At 41.1% G+C, this 22,940-nt stretch overlaps 1 protein-coding gene across 2 annotated transcripts in view; it reads right to left on the reverse strand.

Moving 5' to 3' along the window:
- SLC24A2 (solute carrier family 24 member 2) overlaps positions 1-22,940 on the reverse strand; it is a 240,791-nt gene that overhangs the window by 2,772 nt on the left and 215,079 nt on the right. For both annotated transcript variants that reach the window (XM_060014790.1, XM_060014789.1), the window contains 2 exons: positions 8,466-8,555; positions 1,068-1,234 (listed from right to left, as the gene is read on the reverse strand). In XM_060014790.1, the coding sequence (XP_059870773.1) occupies positions 1,068-1,234; positions 8,466-8,555 (257 nt within the window). The remainder of the gene's footprint in view (positions 1-1,067; positions 1,235-8,465; positions 8,556-22,940) is intronic.

Consider the following 22,940-nt stretch of genomic DNA (forward strand, 5'->3'; position numbering starts at 1 on the left):
GCTCAGAGCAGCGTTTTATGCACAGGTAGTGCTGGAGTTGAGAGCACAGACTCTGTTCAAATCCCAGCTATTTCATTACTAGTTGTGTGAATTCTGTGCCCTTTGGTTTCCTTATCTGAAAAATGGGGATGAAAATACATACGTCATAGGATCGTCGTGTGGCTTAAATAGATAAAAATGTATGTACAGTGCATGTGGTAGATACTGAACGAAAAAAATTATTTTATATATTAGGTAGTGGAAAAGATAAAAGAGAACAATATTCAAGATGTTCAATGAGAAAGTAGATCCGTTTTAGTGGTCTTCCAAACTCAAATGCAAGAGCTCAGTTCTTCCGGGAACATAAGGATAATATCCCATGTCTTACTTTCTCAAGGGGCTGCCCTTCAAGGTTATTTATCAGACTACTTTTACTTGGACACATTAAATGAAATGATAGAGATGACAGCATCCCTCCCCAATCGGATCCGCTTGAGATTATTCATATTGAGAACTTCAGTTTGCTTAACTGTAAGAACAGATCTCATCTTCTGACTTTCAAAAAACCTTGAATATCTTCACCAGCACAGATAAAGAAATGATAATGCCAAACCTGCCAGCATTTTCCAAGGAAGGAGATGGGATATTTTTTCTGGGCCTATGTTTGTTCCAGTCTGCTTTCCAATCCAAATCTCATCTGAGGCTGGTGGGGATTTTTATTAGAATTAGAACATGGAGAAAAATACAGTGAAACCACCAGAGCATCTCAGTCACCTATGAATGTTGAATATTCATGACATATAGCCAATGCCATTTTATAGGTGAAATTCTCTTGAAGTATTTCCTACAACACCCACTCCGTATGCAAGTTATGTGTTTCTGCCTGTCTACGGATAACTTATTCTTCATGAAGTTCTCTGAAAATGAAAATTGGAGTTGGTGAAATTGAATGGTACTACCAGTCTTTACTTTCTATTGGTATTGGTTGGTTTCGGGCTCTGAGATCCTGGTCATGTCTTCACAGCTTCTAAGAAGACAAAGACAGTGGTGGAGCTGATGTGCACCTTTATACAACTAGCTCTACTCACCCTACAGTGATGTCAAAAATGTTGCTTCCAACAGAGCTGGACACAGCCATGTCCCCGAGCCCCTTCCGGGCCACTATGACACTGGTGATCAGGTCAGGGATGGAGGTCCCAGCAGCCAAGATGGTCAGACCCATAATCTCTTCACTAATGCCAATTGTCTCTCCAACCTAAAAGCAACGACAGGGACAAACATATGAGTGTCTGAAGTCACAAAACCATCAAAACCACTAACATTTGAATGCAACTCCCTTTTAATGAGTTCTTACTCTGTGCTGTGTTGAGTATTGAGATGATAACAAGGAATAAGGCACCATCATTGATAGAAAGGATTTTATATTTTAATGATATTCAGACCCAAGGGATCAGGAATGTTCACATGAGGATTAAACAGATCATCTCCAAAAAGAGCTATAGAAGACTAGAGTGCAGCCTCTATATGGTTTTTATTAAGACCAGGCAGGGGAAGCAGAAGATCAGAGTTATAAATGCCAATTGGTCATTGGCTACAGGGGCCAGTGCCTGACAATGGCACCAAATCCTGTAGCAGATTTGCCCCTGGATTTATCATTGAAGATTAAGAATTGACACCCAGTGTTCCCATTTTTCCTTAACATTTCCTAGTGTCTATAACCCACTCTTAAACACTTTTAGACTCTACCATTTTCACAGAAAACTTGATTTTGGGTGTTTTTGGGCTTTGTAACACAGGAATGTAAATCAGCAAGGCAGCCATGGAGAAAGCAAGTTAGGGAATCAGAGGACCTTGGTCTAAGGTCTGGCTCTGGAATTTATTAAGTACTTGACCTATTGCTAACTGGACCAACTGGGCAATATCTTTGATCCTCTCTTTCTTTTTTTTTTTTTCCTTCCAGTTTTACTATGATATAATTGACATACAGCACTGCATAAGTTTAAGGTATAGAACATAATGATTTGACTTACATACATCATGAAATGTTTATCATATGTTTAATGAACATCCATCATCTCAGATAGATATACAATTAAAGAAATAGAAAAAAATTCTTTTTCCTTGTGATGAGAACTCTTAGGATTGAGTCTCTTAACAACTTTCATATATAACACACAGCTGTGTTACTTATATTTTTATCCTCGTTTTCTGATCCATAAAGTGGGTACGATAATACTTACCTTATAAGGTGGTTGTGAGGACTAAATTATAATTTATGGAAAAACCCTTTGTAAATGGGTTTGACAATGATGTATGTCATCATTGAAAAGTGACAGGGGCACATTTATTATATTCTTCTGGTCTTCGCCTTTTAAGACTGATGACTTCTCTTGGACAGTTGGTCTAGCCTTCAATGTATGCTCCTCCAGTCTCTTGAGAAATGTGTTTGTCTTCGTGTTGTCTTTCTTTTAAAAGCTTTATATGTTTTCTGGAGTTGGTGAGCTGCAGTTCTGAAAACCTTTACGGCAATTCTTTCAGTTTGGTTTCCTACCTGATGACATCCAGCATTTTTTGAGAAAATGTAAAGGGCCAAAGTAGCATGTAAGAATAAAGGTTTTGGGGGAATAGAATAAACTTATTTCTTTTTAAAAAAATTGAAATATAGTTGATTTACAATGCTGTGTTAGTTTCAGGTGTACAGCAAAGTTAGTTTCAAGTGTACAGTTTTTTATATATATATATATATATTATATATATATATATATTTCAGATTCTTTTCCCTTATAGGTTACTACAAAATATTGAGTATAGTTCCCTGTGCTATACAGTAGGTCTTTGTTGGTTGTCTATTTTATACATAGTAGTGTGTTTATGTTAATTCCAAACTCCTAATTTATCCCTCCCCCCCATTTCCCCTTTGGTAACCATAAGTTTGTTTTCTATGTCTCTGGGTCTATTTCTAGAATAAACCTATTTCTAAATCTCTGTTTCGATTTATAGGAATAGCCCGGTTCCCACTAGCTTAAAAACATAGCTGGGAGCTATTTTTATTTTGATGGTCATGCCTGCTCTAGAGCCTGGTGAGCTGAACTAGTTTACCTATCCTCGTGGTGCACAGATTCACTGCTCCCCATTAGAAAGTGACATCTACGTGAGCAGGGTCATGGCCTTAATCACTATGGTCTCCCTAATAAGCAGAACATAGCCTGGTACATAGTAGGCTCTCAATACCTATTTGCTGAATAAACAAATCAATCTGCATACTTAGATGATTTTACTAGCATGACTTTTACTGACTCTCCTAGAAAAAGTTAAACAAGAGTTTTGTACAAAAGTGCCCTATTTGAGCAAAATATTCTCCCTGATGACACTTTTTGTTAGATTTGGAGTGAAACACTTTCTTTTTACAAATTTATTTATTTTTGGCTGCACTGGGTCTTTGGTGCTGCGCATGGGCTTTCTCTAGTTGTGGCGAGCGGGGGCTACTCTTCGTTGCGGTGTGCGGGCTTATCGTTGTGGTGGCTTCTCTTTGTTGCAGAGCATGGGCTCTAGGAGCATGGGCTTCAGGAGTTGTAGCTTGCGGGCTCAGTAGTTGTGGCGCACGGGCTTAGTTGCTCCGCGGCATGTGGGATCTTCCTGGAACAGTGCTCGATCCCGTGTCCCCTGCATTGGCGGGGGGATTCTTAACCACTGCGCCACCAGGGAAGTCCGTGGAGTGAAACATTTTCAAAGACTGTGAAGATGCTGACTAAATGATTGTCGCCCTCAATAAGTTCCAGACTATCTAATACGTTCTTAGTAATTTAAAATCTTAGAGGGAGTTTTAAAGCAGTGACTATTTAAAAAAAATTTGTATCTGGAGTTTGAATGCCACTACCGACAGAAAATTGCAGAAATTGAAGAGAGGTGTTAATGGTAGTGTGGTTAAGAGTGCTAACATGGGGTACAAAAAGCCCTGGGTGCAAATCCTAGCCTGCCACTCCTTGGGCACAGTGGCCAACTTCCCTGAGTCTCAGTTTTTCTCATGTGTAAAATGGGGATAATAATATCTACCCTCAGAGTTGTTGGGACGATTGAATGTGATGATGCATATAAAGCAAATAGCAACTAGTGTCAGGCATAAAGAAAATGTTCAATAAATATCAGCTGTGATAACTCAGACCCTACTCCTGTCCCTCTCCAACATATCAGCGTGCAACCCTCAGGGTTCCGGCAGCAGGGACAGAAGCTGGTTTAGCAGGGTCAGTTTACAAAGTGGGAAGTCACATGAATCATGACGAATTTTCACTGTACATCAAAACCCTGATGACTCTGGGTGGCTCTAGAAACACTTTCACTGAAGGAGAACCCGTTTTCAGAAGCTCCTTGCGAGTCTCTTTCACTGAAGTGGGCTTTTGGCGAGTCAGAGGCAAGGTGATGGGTGCATGGATGGAACAGCACTCTGATCAAATCGGGGAGCATCAGAGGAGTTTACAGCTAGAAAGGACCTCAGTAGTCTCTTGGGGGAAATTCCTTTGTTTTCTAATAGAAATAAATAGCGAGGCCACTCAGAATCCATGTCCAGTGCTGCTCCCATATTCCATGACCCAGTTCCTTGCTGTGGTTCAGTGAGGATCTGCAAAATGCCATACTGGCTAAATGAGACGTGAGGTTGTATCTGCCTCTTAGCATTAACCGAGAATTAACATCCAGTTAACTAGATGAGGGATAGATTTGAATCACAGGTTTTCTTCACCCATGAAATTTACTAAGATGAAGATTCAAGATGTAAAAACAAAAAACTCCCCAAACTAAAGGAAAGTATGCACAAAGTGTTTTATGTGAAGGGCATTTATTTTTGGCCAAACAGTAGCCAAATAATTGTATTAACTAGCATTTATTAGTGGTAAAACTGTGGATAACAAAATAGTTGAGCACCACATGGTGCACTTGTTATCTTTATAGCTTTTACAGTTTAGAAGCACAAGTGACGGAATTAGAGCTACAGACTTAGAACAGAATCTGCTATTTTGATCAGCTGTCTGGATATTTTGAAAGAGAAAAGTACTTCTTTGGAGAAAAGAAAGAGGAACTTCTCATTCATTATTTGCTAGTAAGGCTTCTCTTTATGCACTTTATATTTCTGGGCTTTTTTTTTAGTAATTATTATTGTTCCAGGCATTGTGTTTGTATTTATCTACAAGGGAATGAAAAGGAAACAGGATTGTGGAATGAAGATAATCATTAAAGAGTAGAGAAAGAGATGGAAGCCTGTAGGATGATGTTTCCTAGGATGACTAAAGAGAAATATCTAGAAAACAATATATTCCAATAAGTGAAAAAAATAACTTTTTTCCCTTTATCAGTACTTGGAAGAATAAAAATGATTATTAGGAAAGGCCATTATATATCTATAAATGGCAAACAAACACTCCTTTTAGCCTGGAAATCTGGAGGCTGAGAAGCAGCTTTCCTTCTGCAATGATTTCTGCTGGGTATCGGTAGCAAACATCTTTCAACAAATGTAGAAAATAATGACTTTGGGGCAAACAGAACTTCTTCAGGGGGCCGAGGATTTTTGGAAATATTAAGAGTAATCTGAGGTCAAATGTCAGTAAAATAACTGTGATAGGAATAATATAAAATATCTTGTAGGAATAATGCTTGGTTTATCAGTCAACATTTCCAGTGGATTTTGTTAGTGATGCCATATCTTCTTTCTGAAAAAATTAAGGTGTAATTTCCATACAGTAAAATTCACCCTTTAAAAAGAGCATACTGTTCTGTGAGCTTTGACAAATATATGCAGTCCTGTTTCTCCACATCCTCATCAACAAATGGTTATTGTCTGTCTTTTTGGTTGTAGTCATCCTAATGGTTGTGAAGTGGTATCTTATGTTTATTTTTATTGATTGATTGATTGATTGTGGTACGCGGGCCTCTCACTGCTGTGGCCTCTCCCGCTGCGGAGCACAGGCTCCGCACGCGCAGGCTCAGCGGCCATGGCTCACGGGCCCAGCCGCTCCGTGGCATGTGGGATCCTCCCGGACCGGGGCACGAACCCGTGTCCCCTGCATCGGCAGGCGGACTCCCAATCACTGCGCCACCAGGGAAGCCCCTTATGTTTATTTTTAAACAACTTTATTGAGATATAATTCACATACCCTAAAAGTCCCCCATTTAAAGTATATGATTCAGCGGTTTTTTAGTATATTTATAGAGTTGTGCAACTATCACCAGCATTTAAGTTCAATTTTTCGTCATTCCAAGAAGAAACTCTATACCCGTTAGCAGTCACTTCCCATTGCCCTCCAACCCCCCCAACCCTAGGCAACTGTTACCTACTTTTTGCCTCTACAGATTTGCCTGTTATTCACATTTCATATAAATGGAATCATACAGCATGTGATCTCTTGTGACCGGCTGTTTTCACTTAGCATAATATTTTAGAGGTTTATTTACACTGTAGCATGTATCAGTATTTCATTCATTTTTATTGTAGAATAATATTCCACTGTGTGGATATACCACATTTTATTTACCCATACAAGTTGATGGACACCTGGATTGTTTCCACTTTTTGGCCATTATGAATGATGCTGCTGTGAACATTTGCATATAAATTGTGCAGATGTTTTCATTTCTCTTGGGTATATAGACAGTGGAATCACTGGATCATATGGTAACTCTATGCTTAACATTTTCTGGAACTGCCAAGCTGTCTACAAAGTGGCTGCAGTGTTTTACATTCTTACCAGAAATATATCAGGTTTCCAATTTCTATACATCCTCTCTAACACTTGTTATTTTCTGTCTTTTTGATTATGTCCATCCAAGTGAGTGTGAAGTGGTATCTCACTGTGGTTTTAATTTGCATTCTCTAATGAATAACGATGTTGAATATCTTTTCTTGTGCTTATTAGCCATTTGCATACCTTTCTTGGTGAAATATCTACCCAAATCTTTTGTCCATCTTAAACATTAAGATGCCTGTAGACGCTTGCCTTCTCTATTATTGAGCTTTAAGAGCTTTTTATATATCCTGGATACAAGTGCTTTATCAGAGAGATATGATTTGAAAATATTTTCTCTCAGTCTGTGGTTTGTCTTTCCAATTTTTGGGGTTTTTTTTTGGCTGTGCCACGTGGCTTATGGGATCTCAGTTCCCCAACCAGGGACTGAACCTGGGCCCTCGGCAGTGAGAGCGCAGAGTTCTAACCACTGGACAGGCAGGGAATTGCCTGTCTTTCCATTTTTTAAATGAGGTTTTCTGAAGAGCAGAAGTTTTACTTTTGATGACATTTAGTTAATCATTTTTTTTTTTTAATGGATCATGGTTTGGTGTTATATCATAGAACTCTTTGCCTATCCCATGGTTATGGGGATTTTCTGTTTTCTTCTAGATGTTTTTAGCTCTTACGATTAGAACTATCGTGCATTTTGAGTTAAGTTTTTTTTGTTTTTTGTTTTTTTTTGAGTTAAGTTTTGAGTATCGCAGGTGGTAAATGTCTAAGTTCATTTATTTTGGCATAGAGAAATCCAGTTATTCCAGCAACATTTGTTGAGAAGTCTATCCACATGTCCTTGGTGTATATTTCCTTATTTCAAATTGCTATATTTTATTTCTGTTAAGTATAATAATTTTAAGGGTATATTAGACAAAGAATACAAGTGGGCAGTTGGAATTTATGTAGTTTATAATAGAGATTAAAAGCATGAGTTTTGGAGCTGCAGAGTGCTGGGTTAGAATCTCAGCTCTGCTTTTTACTACCTAAATGATCCTGGGCATTTTTTTAAAAATTAGCTCTAAGCTTAACTCTTTATCTGTAAACTGTGGATAATAATAGTACCTCCCTCATAGAAATTATACCCATGTACAAGGACAAAGGGGTGTGAATTACCTGGCATGTAGTATACATTCAATCAATAATGGTAACCGTTACTATCTTTGAGAGAGAATGTAAGACCTTTGCATCGCATTCCTCCATTCATGTGTTGCAACGAACAATTCCTGAGAGTTTATTCTGGTGATGGGCATTATGACTGGTATTGAATTAAAAGTAGTAAAAGGGAAATACATCATCATTTTTGTAAATGGAGGCTCAAGGAAGAGACCATTTTGTCTCCAGTTCTTTCCCTAAGAGCCAGTTGGATGAGAACATGAGGTGAGTGGCTGCCCAAGAGAAAGTAAGTGCTGCTGAGCCAGGAAAAACTCTGACATTCCTCCAGGCCTGGGTTGGCCTGGCTTCAGGCTGTAGAGGGCAAGAAGCAGTGAGACTTGCCTTTCCTCCACATGGCTGTCTGGGGCTGTGCCGATTTGAGTCCACACTATAGGGAAGGGCCAGGAGACAAGGGAAAGTTAAGTGGGATAAATTCCTTCAGTCCTGGAATATGTAATTTGTTAGATGCAATACTGTTGTGACAGTTTCAGAAAGCAAACACACTGGTTAGCCACTTAGCAACCAAGAGAAAATCCAGGCAGATGTGTGTCACTCTCAAGGCATTACCTGATGTGCCCACCAGACCATCAAGTAAGAGAATACTGCGATCCAGGTGATGGAGCCGAAGAACGTGATGGGAAAAAACTTCCTTGATGACTGAAAGAGAACCAGAAAGAGGAGAGAATGTGAGTGCTAACTGAGGTGATCTGATAGCTCAAAGCCAAGACCACCAATTCAGCTACTTCTCCCTCACTGCCCGCAGTCCTGGTAGAATTAGCAATCAAAATAAATGACCAAGCGTTGGTCAAGCTGGGACGTTAAGATTCTCTCTTGAGGATGTGAAATTGGTGGAAGCCAAACCATCCCAAAGCTAGTTTCTGAGATGGAAGTCTTTTGAAGAGAATGTCTGTTCTGTTGCTGGTTTCTCAGAGGCTCTCTGCTCCTGCCCTTTCCAAGGCTTGGTTTCTCAGTCTTGCCTTCAATCCCTCAATTCCCCACATTCTCTCTCCCTCTCCTGCTCCCTTTTCTACCTTCTCTTCAATTTCATGAGAATCAGTTTCTATTGCTTCAACCCATGTATCCTAATAATCCATATGCCAGAAAGCCTACGGGATTAATTACATTTAGCAAGAAGGATCAATAGTTTCCAAAATACATTGGCTCTTTTTACGGTCCCCTGAATTATGAGGAAAAGCCACACAGAAGGAGCCATCACCACAATTAATACAGATTCCTGAGGATGGCCAGTCTCCAGGACGTTGGAGCCACACAAGTATCAACAGCAGATGCTCACTTGTGCTGCTCTCCACGGGGGTGGCACAGTAGATGTTCTTGGGAATGCTTTCTCTCCTGTTCTCCACCCCTAACTATGTTCTATCCAATTATGCTTCTAGCCCTGGGCTTTGTGCAATCTCAGGCTTATAGTATGAGCACTTTTAAAGTTTCTTTCAAACATCAGCCAAAATCAGACACTCAAAATGCAGTGTTTCTTATCCATCCCACTATAGGGAAACCCACGCTTGCACCGGATGGTAGTGGTGTCCTGTTGATGCCCTTTTTGCAAAACTGGGATCCTTTAAAACATGCTCAGATAACAGGATGCTCTCAGAGAGTCTCTCATTTATCATTGCCAAACACTTTTTCTTTCAAAGCTTTCCACTTTGAGAAACAGTCTCATTTTTTGCTTTGATAACGCCATCCAATTTTGTCCAGAGAAATGAATCCTGGAGTTGACCTGGATGAAAGCTATCTCACTTGTCTGAAGAGCTGACCTTGGGCAGTCACATAGAACACTTCTGCCATGGCTTTTGAGAGCTTCATTAAAAGGAAAAGGTAAACCTGTATATGGTAATCTTTTGAATATCTTTAACGATGAACACAGTCTATTGCCCCAAACAGGCTTATGTTCTCTCTATTAATTTCAAATTTTTAATATATGTTTTCATTATCATTCACATGGTTCTATTAAATTTCACAATAACCATTTCTTTCTTTCAGTGGTTGTGGTTTTTCTTGGGCCTTTTGTTAGCTGGGATGTCTGGAAGACCAGTGGCCTTGATTAAATTGGGGAAAGCATTAACCACGGTGAGTAGCCACAACCTTATTCTTAAATGCTTCCCCCTACTCCTTCCCTTTCTTCGAAGGAAAATATTTCAGCCAAAGACTCAGACTCCTTCTGGGGACCTAAGCACTATTTAATGGGTTATGGGAAAAAAGTCATCAAAATTTCAAAGTGGAGCTTGAGACATTCACTTCGAAAGCAAATTCCTTTAAAGCAAGGGGTTCAGCTGGATTCTGGAGACCAGATTCCCTGAGCCTTGGAATTGCCAGTGCCAAGAAATCAATTTTTCCCAGGCAAGGCATTCAGCTGATTAGAGTCCCTATTCTTTTCCTCTGGCCGCAAGTCACTGTTTCAGGATCCTAGGTGTGATGAGGGCTTCATCTCCCACGCCATGCTCTATCACAGGGAAGAGAAGGGCCCCCTCTTGTGATGTGGGACCACCCATGTGGTTTGAGCAGTAGCCAATCCTTAGCTTGACTTTGAGCATCCTGGGAGGGAACAGAGTACCATCTCCACACTTTATGACATGGCACGTGGACTGGATATCCTGGGAGAGTCCTCATTTCATAGGTATGGCCCCTTTCCAGGTTAGCTCACTTACTAAGTATGTAACTATTATTTTATTATTGTTTAATTTTTTTGTACCTTTGCATGTCTGTTCATTGATACAGCATCACAAGTCAGAATCAAATTATTTGAACATATTTCTCATCTAAAAAATATCATCCCTGAACCATAGACCATTCCCAGTCAAAAGGCAGAAAGTAAGGAATCGGACTAAGGATTTAAAGGTGCTATGTTTACACCAACATATTATTGAAAACCTCTGTGTTTCAAAATTTGATGCTTATGAGTCTTAATCAAGAAGCCAATTAGTCATTAGTGGACATCTAAAGGTACCTAGTATTGGATTAGGAACTCATTGAAAAAAAGGTTTAAAAATATTTTTTCTTTGTAAAATTTCAGGTCTTCATCATTAACTAGGGGTAGGTAAAGGCTGGGCACTTACGCTGTACCCAGATCTTGAACTAGACATGAAATTCAAATCTAGGTCTCTCTGACTATATAAGCACACATTCCTAGATGTTAGGAATCTAGGTTATACTCATTCCTAAAGAAAGACAGGGCCGATAATGCTCAAAATATACCCGACTTTGGACACATAATGATCATCATCATCATAATACTAGCCTATGCTCTGAATGTCAGCAAATAAAGAGCCTCAGGGAAATACAGACTAGCATTCCAGCTGTACAACCGTCTGCCTCACCCAGCCTCCCATATTGTTCCTGCTTTGGAAGCATCAACCTTTCATGCATCAACAGTTTGGTTAAGTGTTTCCCCGACTGTCAAAGTACCTTACCATTTCCAATCTCACAGCCCAGGTAATTCCTTCTTTCGTTTTTTTCTGGACTATTTCCCTTCTTTGGACTCTGTGGTCTCATTCCAGTTATCACTGCCCACTGTACTCTTATTTAGTTACCAGTCTCATTGGAAGGAAGAAAAGAGCTCCTGAAGCCAAGGTCTGATGTGTCAATTTATGGTTAGTAATGGCGGTTCATCCTGACATCTGCTGGGATGGACCTCATACCAATTAGCAAAAAGCAAATTGTATCCATGTGTTGGCTGGCACATGTGTCCATTTGGTTCCAATGTAATGGTTTACTTGTATAATTGACAGCTAATATTCTCATTAGAAGTTTTTAGTACATCAGAGTGATATTTTCTTGGCTTAAAAAACATTACTGGACATTAGCTGGTCGCACAAATTGGCTATCTCCTAACTTATTTAAATTCGACAAATATTCACTAAGCATCTCCTCTGTGCAAGGTTCTGGGGCATACATATTTAACAGAGTTCTCCAAAGCAATCCTGTTAAAGATTAAAAGTATGGTCTCTGGATTACTATGACCAGTACTGAAATCCTTGCTCATCAATTACCAGCTCTGTGCCCTGAGACAAATTATTTAATCACTCTAAATCTCAGTTACTTTCTCTGTAAAATGGGAGGAATAACAATGTCTAGTAGTTCTGAGGATTTCCACACACATGAAGTGTCTAGCAAACTGCCTGGCACAGAACAAGTGCTTGGATAGTAATGGCAGATGTTATTAGACAATATTAAGCTCATTTTGATTTTTAAGAGTTAAGAAAACAAACTCAGGGAGGTGAAAGTGACTGCAGAGATATGGCCTAGAGTCTTGGCTTTGCTTCTTATCAGCTGGTTTTGCTTGGACAAGTCACTCAACTTCTCAGGGCCTCAATCACTCCATCCTTGCTAGAACCGTGCTTGGTACATAGTAGACACAATAAATACTTGGTGAATGAACCAATGCATGACAGAAATTGCAAAAATCTAGCTGGGTTCTGAAGCACCTTCCTAGCTCTGATGGGTCATATTTTGATATCTCATGAGATGCATTCTTGTTTTGTAAGAACATCCATCCTAGGCCATGAGAAAATAAAACTTTTGGGGTCTTTGCTTCCTTTATTATTTTCAATTTTCATCAAAGACATATTCCTCATTAAGGTTTGCATTTCAGTTCTTGTACTTCTAAAAGCCATTAATTTAAAAAAACTATAAAAGTGAAGCCCACCATTAATTATCTGAGCTGGAAGAATGCATAATTCAACAAGCACTGTCATATAATTTGCATATAAATGAAGTGTAAATAAAAGCAAGTGGGAGTATTATTTACTCTGAAACTAGATGTATACCTTAAAAAAAAATCGGGGAGGGGAAGATGGTGGAAGAGTAAGATGTGGAGATCACCGTCCTCCCCACAGATATACCAGAAATACATCTACACGCGGAGCAACTCCTACAGAACACCTACTGAATGCTGGCAGAAGACCTCAGACCTCCCAAAAGGCAAGAAACCCCCTACGTACCTGGGTAGGGCAAAAGAAAAAAAGAAAAAACAGAGACAAAAGAATAGGGACGGGACCTGCACCAGTGGGAGGGAGCTGTGAAGGAGGAAAGGTTTCCACACACTAGGAAGCCCCTTTGCGGGCAGAGCCTGCGGGAGGCGGAGGGGGGAGCTTTAGAGCCATGGAGGAGAGCACAGCAACAGGGGTGCGGAGGGCAAAGCGGGGAGATTCCCGCACAGAGGATCGGTGCCGACCGGCACTCACCAGCCCGAGAGGCTTGTCTGCTCATCCGCCGGGGCGGGCGGGGCTGCGAGCTGAGGCTCGGGCTTTGGTTGGAGCGCAGGGAGAGGACTGGGGTTGGCTGCGTGAACACAGCCTGCAGGAGGGAGTCTGGGAAAAGGTCTGGAGCTGCTGAAGAGGCAAGAGACTTTTTCTTCCCTCTTTGTTTCCTGGTGCGCGAGGAGAGGGGTTTAAAAGCGCTGCTTAAAGGAGCTCCAGAGACGGGCGCAAGCCGCGGCTGAAAGCACAGACCCCAGAGGCGGGCATGAGACGCTAAGGCTGCTGCTGCTGCCACCAAGAAGCCTGTGTGCGAACACAGGTCACTATCCACACCCTCCGTCTGGGAAGCCTGTGCAGCCCGCCACTGCCAGGTTCCTGGGATCCAGGGGCAACTTCCCCGGGAGAACGCACGGCGGGCCTCAGGCTGGTGCAACGTCACGCCAGCCTCTGCCGCCGCAGGCTCGCCCCGCACTCCGTGCCCCTCCCTCCCCCCGGCCTGAGTGAGCCAGAGACCCCGAATCAGCGGCTCTTTTAACCCTGTCCTGTCTGAGCAAAAAACAGACGCCCTCCAGCGACCTACACGCAGAGGCGGGGCCAAATCCAAAGCTGAGCCCTGGGAGCTGTGAGAACAAAGAAGCGAAAGGGAAATCTCTCCCAGCAGCCTCAGAAGCAGTGGATTAAAGCTCCACAATCAACTTGATGTACCCTGCATCTGGGGAATACATGAATAGACAACGAGTCATCCCAAATTGAGGAGGTGGGCTTCGAGAGCAAGATCTATGATTTTTTTCCCCTTTTCCTCTTTTTGTGAGTGTGTATGTGTATGCTTCTGTGTGAGATTTTGTCTGTATAGCTTTGCTTCCACCATTTGTCCTAAGGTTCTATCTGTCCCTTTTTTTTCTAAATATTTTTTAATTTAATAACTTTATTATATTTTACTTTATTTTACTGTATCTTCTTTCTTTCTTTCCTTTTTCCTTCCTTCCCTCCTTCCTCCCTCCCTCCCTCCTTTCTTTCTTTCCTTCTTCCTTCCTTCCCTCCTTTCTTTCTTTCTTCCTACTTCTACTAATTCTTTCTCTCCACTTTTTCTCCCTTTTATTCTGAGCCGTGTGGATGAAAGGCTCTTGGTGCTGCAGCCAGGAGTCAGTGCTGTGTCTCTGAGATGGGAGAGCCAACTTCAGGACACTGGTCCACAAGAGACCTCCCAGCTCCACTTAATATCAAATGGCAAAAATCTCCCAGAGATCCTCCATCTCAACACCAGCACCCAGCTTCACTCAACCACCAGCAAGCTACAGTGCTGGACATCCTATGCCAAACAACTAGCAAGACAGGAACACAACCCCACCCATTAGCAGAGAGGCTGCCTAAAATCATAATAAGTCCACAGACACCCCAAAACACACCACCAGATGTGGACCTGCCCACCAGAGAGACAAGATCCAGCCTCATCCACCAGAACACAGGCACTAGTCCCCTCCACCAGGAAGCCTACACAACCCACTGAACCAACCTCAGCCACTGGGGACAGACACCAAAAACAATGGGAACTACGAACCTGCAGCCTGTGAAAAGGAGACCCCAAACACAGTACTTTCACCAATGGACAGATCATCCAAAATGAAAATAAATAAGGAAACACAAGCTTTAAATGATACATTAAACAAGATGGACTTAATTGATATGTATAGGCCACTCCATCCAAAAACAACAGAATACACATTTTTCTCAAGTGCTCATGGAACATTCTCCAGGATAGATCACATCTTGGGTCACAAATCAAGCCTTGGTAAATTTAAGAAAATTGAAATTGTATCAAGTATCTTTTCCAACCACAACGCCATGAGACTAGATATCAATTACAGGAGAAGATCTGTAAAAAATACAAACACATGGAGGCTAAACAATACACTACTTAATAACGAAGTGATCACTGAAGAAATCAAAGAGGAAATCAAAAAATACCTAGAAACAAATGACAATGGAGACACGACGACCCAAAACCTATGGGATGCAGCAAAAGCAGTTCTAAGAGGGAAGTTTATAGCAATACAAGCCCACCTTAAGAAACAGGAAACGTCTTGAATAAACAACCTAACCTTGCACCTAAAGCAATTAGAGAAAGAAGAAGAAAAAACCCCAAAGAAAACACTCCCATTTGCCATTGCAACAAAAAGAATAAAATATCTAGGAATAAACCTACCTAAGGAGACAAAAGACCTGTATGCAGAAAATTATAAGACACTGATGAAAGAAATTAAAGATGATACAAATAGATGGAGAGATATACCATGTTCTTGGATTGGAAGAATCAACATTGTGAAAGAAAGAAATCATAAAAATCAGATCAGAAATAAATGAAAAAGACATGAAGGAAACAATAGCAAAGATCAATAAAACTACAAGCTGGTTCTTTGAGAAGATAAACAAAATTGATAAACCATTAGCCAGACTCATCAAGAAAAAAAGGGAGAAGACTCAAATCAATAGAATTAGAAATGAAAAAGGAGAAGTAACAACTGACACTGCAGAAATACAAAAGCTCATGAGAGATTACTACAAGCAACTCTATGCCAATAAAATGGACAACCTGGAAGAAATGGACAAATTCTTAGAAATGCACAACCTGCCAAGACTTAATAAGGAAGAAATAGAAAATATGAACAGACCAATCACAGGCACTGAAATTGAAACTGTGATTAAAAATCTTCCAACAAACAAAAGCCCAGGACCAGATGGCTTCACAAGGCAAATTCTATCAAACATTTAGAGAAGAGCTAACACCTATCCTTCTCAAAGTCTTCCAAAATATAGCAGAGGGAGGAACACTCCCAAATTCATTCTACGAGGCCACCATCACCTTGATACCAAAACCAGACAAGGACGTCACAGAGAACGAAAACTACAGGCCAATATCCCTGATGAACATAGATGCAAAAATCCTCAACAAAATACTAGCAAACAGAATCCAACAGCACATTAAAAGGATCATACACCATGATCAAGTGGGGTTTATTCCAGGAATGCAAGGATTCTTCAATATACACAAATCTATCAATGTGATACACCATATTAACAAATTGAAGGAGAAAAACCTTATGATCATCTCAATAGATGCAGAGAAAGCTTTTGACAAAATTCAACACCCATTTATGATAAAAACCCTGCAGAGAGTAGGCATAGAGGGAACTTTCCTCAACATAATAAAGGCCATATATGACAAACCCACAGCCAACATTGTCCTCAATGGTGAAAAACTGAAAGCATTTCCACTAAGATCAGGAACAAGACAAGGTTGCCCACTCTCACCACTCTTATTCAATATAGTTTTGGAAGTTTTAGCCACAGCAATCAGAGAAGAAAAGGAAATAAAAGGAATCCAAATTGGAAAAGAAGAAGTAAAGCTGTCACTGTTTGCAGATGACATGATACTATACATAGAGAATCCTAAAGATGCTACCAGAAAACTACTAGAGCTAATCAATGAATTTGGTAAAGTTGCAGGATACAAAATTAATGCACAGAAATCTCTGGCATTCCTATACACTAATGATGAAAAATCTGAAAGTGAAATCAAAGAAAACACTCCCATTTGCCATTGCAACAAAAAGAATAAAATATCTAGGAATAAACCTACCTAAGGAGACAAAAGACCTGTATGCAGAAAATTATAAGACACTGATGAAAGAAATTAAAGATGATACAAATAGATGGAGAGATATACCATGTTCTTGGATTGGAAGAATCAACATTGTGAAAATGACTCTACTACCCAAAGCAATCTGCAGATTCAATGCAATCCCTATCAAACTACCACTGGTATTTTTCACAGAACTAGAACAAAAAATTTCACAATTTTTATGGAAACACAAAAGACCCCGAATATCCAAAGCAATCTTGAGAACGTAAAACGGAGCTGGAGGAATCAGACTCCCTGACTTCAGACTATACTACAAAGCTACAGTAATCAAGATAGTATGGTACTGGCACAAAAACAGAAATATAGATCAATGGAACAGGATAGAAAGCCCAGAGATAAACCCACACACATATGGTCACCTTATCTTTGATAAAGGAGGCAGGAATGTACAGTGGAGAAAGGACAGCCTCTTCAGTAAGTGGTGCTGAGAAAACTGGACAGGTACATGTAAAAGTATGAGATTAGATCACTCCCTAACACCATACACAAAAATAAGCTCAAAATGGATTAAAGACCAAAATGTAAGGCCAGAAACTATCAAACTCTTAGAGGAAAACATAGGCAGAACACTCTATGACATACATCACAGCAAGATCCTTTCTGACCCACCTCCTAGAGAAATGGAAATAAAAATAAACAAATGGGACCTAATGAAACTTCAAAGCTTTTGCACAGCAAAGGAAACCATAAACAAGACCAAAAGACAACCCTCAGAATGGGAGAAAATAGTTGCAAATGAAGCAACTGACAAAGGATTAATTTCCAAAATTTACAAGCAGCTCAATAACAAAAAAACAAACAACCCAATCAAAAAATGGGCAGAAGATCTAAATAGACATTTCTCCAAAGAAGATATACAGACTGCCAACAAGCACATGAAAGAATGCTCAACATCATTAATCATTAGAGAAATGCAAATCAAAACTACAATGAGATATCATCTCACACCAGTCAAAATGGCCATCATCAAACAATCTAGAAACAATAAATGCTGGAGAGGGTGTAGAGAAAAGGGAACACTCTTACACTGCTGGTGGGAATGTGAATTCGTTCAGCCACTATGGAGAACAGTACGGAGGTTCCTTAAAAAACTACAAACTACCATATGACCCAGCAATCCCACTACTGGGCATATCCCCTGAGAAAACCATAATTCAAAAAGAGTCATGTACCAAAATGTTCATTGCAGCTCTATTTACAATAGCCCGGAGATGGAAACAACCTAAGTGCCCATCATTGGATGAATGGATAAAGAAGGTGTGGCACATATATACAATGGACAATATTACTCAGCCATAAAAAGAAACGAAATTGAGCTATTTGTAATGAGGTAGATAGACCTAGAGTCTGTCATACAGAGTGAAGTAAGTCAGAAAGAGAAAGACAAATACCGTATGCTAACACATATATATGGAATTTAAGAAAAAGAAAATGTCATGAAGAACCTAGGGGTAAGAGAGGAATAAAGACACAGACCTACTGGAGAATGGACTTGAGGATATGGGGAGGGGGAAGGGTGAGCTGTGACAAAGCGAGAGAGAGGCATGGACATATATACACTAACAAACGTAAGGTAGATAGCTAGTGGGAAGCAGCCACATAGCACAGGGATATCAGCTCGGTGCTTTGTGACCGCCTGGAGGGGTGGGATAGGGAGGGTGCGAGGGAGGGAGATGCAGGAGGGAAGAGATATGGGAACATATGTATATGTATAACTGATTCACTTTGTTATAAAGCAGAAACTAACACATCATTGTAAAGCAATTATACCCCAATAAAGATGTTAAAAAAAATCGTGTTTTCATTGTAATTATTGTCAAGGTTTGGGATGCTCATCTCCATGGGTAATTCAAAAACTACTCAGGAGGCAGAGCTGCCAGGCTCTGAGGAGTAGCAAGTGTCTATTAATTGATAGTTTTCTCTTCTGTCTCTCCTCTCCCTAGATAATTTTTCAAGAGGCCCTTGTGGCAGGACATGAGGACCATGGCAGACTGCAAAAATGACCGCATCACTTTGCAATTCCTCCCATGAAGAGATGAGGTCTATTTCCCAAGCCTCTGAATCTGGGCTGGCCTTATGCCTTGAATTGACTAATAGAATGTGGTGGAAATGACAGTGTGCAGATTCTGAACTAGATCTTTGTGGCTTTGCGGCTTTCACTTTCACTACTCTTTCATTTTCACTACATTCACTACTCCATCATGTGAATAAGCCCAGGCTAGCCTGCTTAAGGATACAAGACCAGTGGAACAGAGACAAGGTGTTCCAGCTGACACACGCCTACACCAACCAGCCCTCAGCCGTATAAGTAAGTAGCAGAACTGTCAGGCTGAGCCCCACCTAAATCACCAACTCATAGAATTATGGGCCAAAAAAATGCTTGTTGTTTTAAGCCACTAAGTTTTGGGGTGGTGTGTTACACAGCAAGAGCTAACTGACACAAGATCAAGCCTAATGAAACTCTCCTGAGCTGAGCATGAGTAAGAAGCCACCTACTGGCCTTTGTATCAATCGGCATGCTTTCGTTCGGCATTTCATGTACGCAAAGAATGACCATATAACTCAAACCGGCATGCTTTGAGAGTAAACTCGGACTAGCTCAGGCAAACGGGGATATATGGTCACCTTAAATTAGCAATATTGTACTGATAGTTATCTCTTTATGCTTTCCTGTATCACAGAATGTCACCGCTGGCAGGGAATCTAGAGAGCTTCCTCCACTCCTGTATTTCACAGAGGAGGAAATATGGGGTCCAGAGTTGAGAAGTAACTTTCCCATGATTGCACAGCTCATGAATTGTGTGGGAAAAGCCACTGTAGTAAATGGTAGCATGAGAACGCTCCAGAGTCAGGAGACTTGGGTTCGAGTCTAGCTGCTCTCACTAGTACAGCTGTGCAATCTTGCTCTGTAGTTCTATGTGGTCATGCTTTGTTTCCTCTACTGAGTTTAGAGCATCTTAAAAATGGGAATTGTGACTGATGTGTCTTTATATCTTTTTTAGGGCATAAGCCTGATGCCTGGCATATAATAGGTGCTCAATAAATATTTGCTGAGGAAATCTAGAAACACCCAGTGTTCTACCTAGGAGTCTCATTTCTGCTTGGAACAGCACATGGTATACTCAGAAAGAAACAGAAAAAAATCCAGTCCATCCAGGGATGGCCCTTGGGGGTGCAGTGAGGAAAAGCCCCATTGGCTACCCCAGCGCACGCTGCAGGGGCTGGCTCCCACGAGATGCTGCTCAGCGAATGACCAGTCAGCAGTACTACAGGGGGGACATCATGTTCAGCTGTACTTGCTTGCTTTGAACCCCTCAGGATAAGAGTATCAGCCTCTGTTTTGATCCAGGTAACTACAGCCATGGTGGAATCCTGTTTGCTGTCTAGGAGTTACAGGTTGAGAACTCTGATCTTCCCTAACAGTTTCCTTGACCTATCAGATCAGATCACAGAGGGGACGAACACTTTGCCAGCCTTTGCTCTAAGAGTCCCATGCAGCCCTGTGATTCTAGGGCCTTGAGTCATAGGCAGCTTCCTCCCATTCCTGCACATCTTCCTGATGGCTTCAGCAGTTGTGTGCTGACATCAATCACTCATTTGTTAAAAATTTATTTATTTATTTATTTTGCGGTACGCAGGCCTCTCACTGCTGTGGCCTCTCCCGTTTGCGGAGCACAGGCTCTGGACGCGCAGGCTCAGCGGCCATGGCTCACGGGCCCAGCCGCTCCGCGGCATGTGGGATCTTCCCGGACCGGGGCATGAACCCGTGTCCCCTGCATCGGCAGGCGGACTCTCAACCACTGCGCCACCAGGGAAGGCCTAAAAATTTATTTTTAAAATTATTATTAACATTTTAAAATTGAGGTATAGTTGATTTATAATATTGTGTTAGTTTCAGGTGTACAGTACAGCAATTCTGTTATATATTGGGTTAGTCAAAAAGTTCGTTCAGCTTTAAGTGAAAATAAAAGACACATTTTTCATTTTCACCAAGAATTTTATTGAACAATGTATTCACTAACCGAACGAAATTTTTGGCCAAACCAATATGTATTATATGTATTCTTCTTCAGATTCTCTTCCCTTATAGGTTATTACAAGATATTGAGTATAGTTCCCTGTGCTATACAGCAGGTCCTTGTTAGTTATCTATTTGATAATATCAGTCAGTCTTATCAGTGAACCAGACCCCACTACTCTGGGCCATATCACTCTAGGCCTGCTGTGGGGATTTAGAAAACCCTGTCTGTCTCCCTCATTTTCCTCCCTGAGTTAAGCAAAAGCATCGGACTAAACAGCAGAGCAATGGCGACAGAAAGAGAGAGAGACAGAGAGAATGAGTGAGTGAGTGCACGTGAGCACACACATCTCAGAAATGTTAATGTGATGGGAGCCAAGAAGAAACTGAACGCATTCCAGCTATTTGGCTGCAGGTTTCCATGAAGCCAGGCCTTTGCATACAGCAGATGCTCTGTAACAGCATCTTGAACAAAGAAACCTAGATAGCACCTTAAGTGAGCCACACCTGCTACACTCACCCTTTCCTAGGAATCGTCTAATGTCAGGAGTCCTTAAATGAGGGGTCATTCCTGGCCTGTACTTGACAAGACAAGGCTCTCTATCAGGCTGGATTATTTCTAGGTCAGGGTAACGAGACAGGATTTTTCTCCAGTCTTTTTCAAGGGAGGAAGGTGTGATCATCACAGGGCTCTTGAAGAGGGATGCTACATTATGCTGGATGTTACCACAGTATTCTATTCCAAATGCTTTTAGAAATAATGTTTTCAGATTTCTACCTTCTGGCATCAAGAAATATGAGGAAGAGGGGCTTCCCTGGTGGTGCAGTGGTTGAGAGTCCGCCTGCCGATGCAGGGGACACGGGTTCGTGCCCCGGTCCGGGAAGATCCCACATGCCGCGGAGCGGCTGGGCCCGTGAGCCATGGCCACTGAGCCTGCGCGTCCGGAGCCTGTGCTCCGCAACGGGAGAGGCCACAACAGTGAGAGGCTCACGTACCACCACCAAAAAAAAAGAAATATGAGGAAGAGCCCAAGCTGTGTGGTCACACGGGCCTGGATCTGAATCTCAGCTCTATGACCTAGGAAGTGACCAGGCTTGAGCTAGTTAACTCTTTTTGCCTAAGTTTCTTTCTACTTATGCCAATTATATGTATGTGTGTGTATATATATATATATAATTTTATATATATATATATAGTGCAGGCATATATATATATATATATATATATATATGTATATGCCCATACTAGATGTTTTCTGAGATTTACAATAGAATTTATGGAGTATACCAAGGATAGAGCATGATACATAGTAGGTACACACGTTTGTTGAATGAGTACGTGTGTGTATAGGGCCATAATAAAAAGTAGAGCTGTTTCTCCTTATCTCTCATTAGTTCTTTCACCCTTTGGGACAGTGGCCCAGGAACCCAGTTTGACGCTACTGGGAAAGGATGTTCTTTTGATTTGATATACATTCAGATTGTACTTTGCTGATTATAAGATGGTATTGTGTTCACAGCATCCAGTACATAATAGCGGCAGATAATAATATTGATTATGGTAATGATAATAATACCGGTGGGAGCAGATCAGACATACAGGCATTTACACCAGACGAAAGCATTTCTGTAAATTATTTTTTGAATCGAACGAATAATTCACATACACAAACATTCAACAAAATGTGAGTCACCCTTCTGCCTCAGACCTTCAGTTCCCCTTTGCAGAGACAATCACCGTAGTGGTTTTAAACCATGGTCGCAAGTTCTCTGAAACTGCTACCATCGAGGGTGTCATATGCTATAGGACACTGATATATTCTAGGGAGACTTCTTATCTCCTCCCCTTTAATCAAGACAGACTTACGACTGCTTTGAGCAGTAGGGTTCAGTGGAGGTGACTCTGTGACTGCTGAGACTAGGCCATCAGAGACAATGCAGCTTCTCCTTGTGTTGCTAGAACACTCACTCTTGGAGTCCTGATCTCTTATGTAAGACATCTGACTATCCTGACGCCTCCATACCGTGAGAAAACCCTAGTCACGTAGAGAGGCCACGTTAGGCTCTCCAGTAGACAGTCCCAGCTGAGCCCAGAATCTGAATCATCTCTG

This window comes from Delphinus delphis, chromosome 6 (assembly GCF_949987515.2).
Source record: "Delphinus delphis chromosome 6, mDelDel1.2, whole genome shotgun sequence".
Lineage (NCBI taxonomy): Eukaryota > Metazoa > Chordata > Mammalia > Artiodactyla > Delphinidae > Delphinus > Delphinus delphis.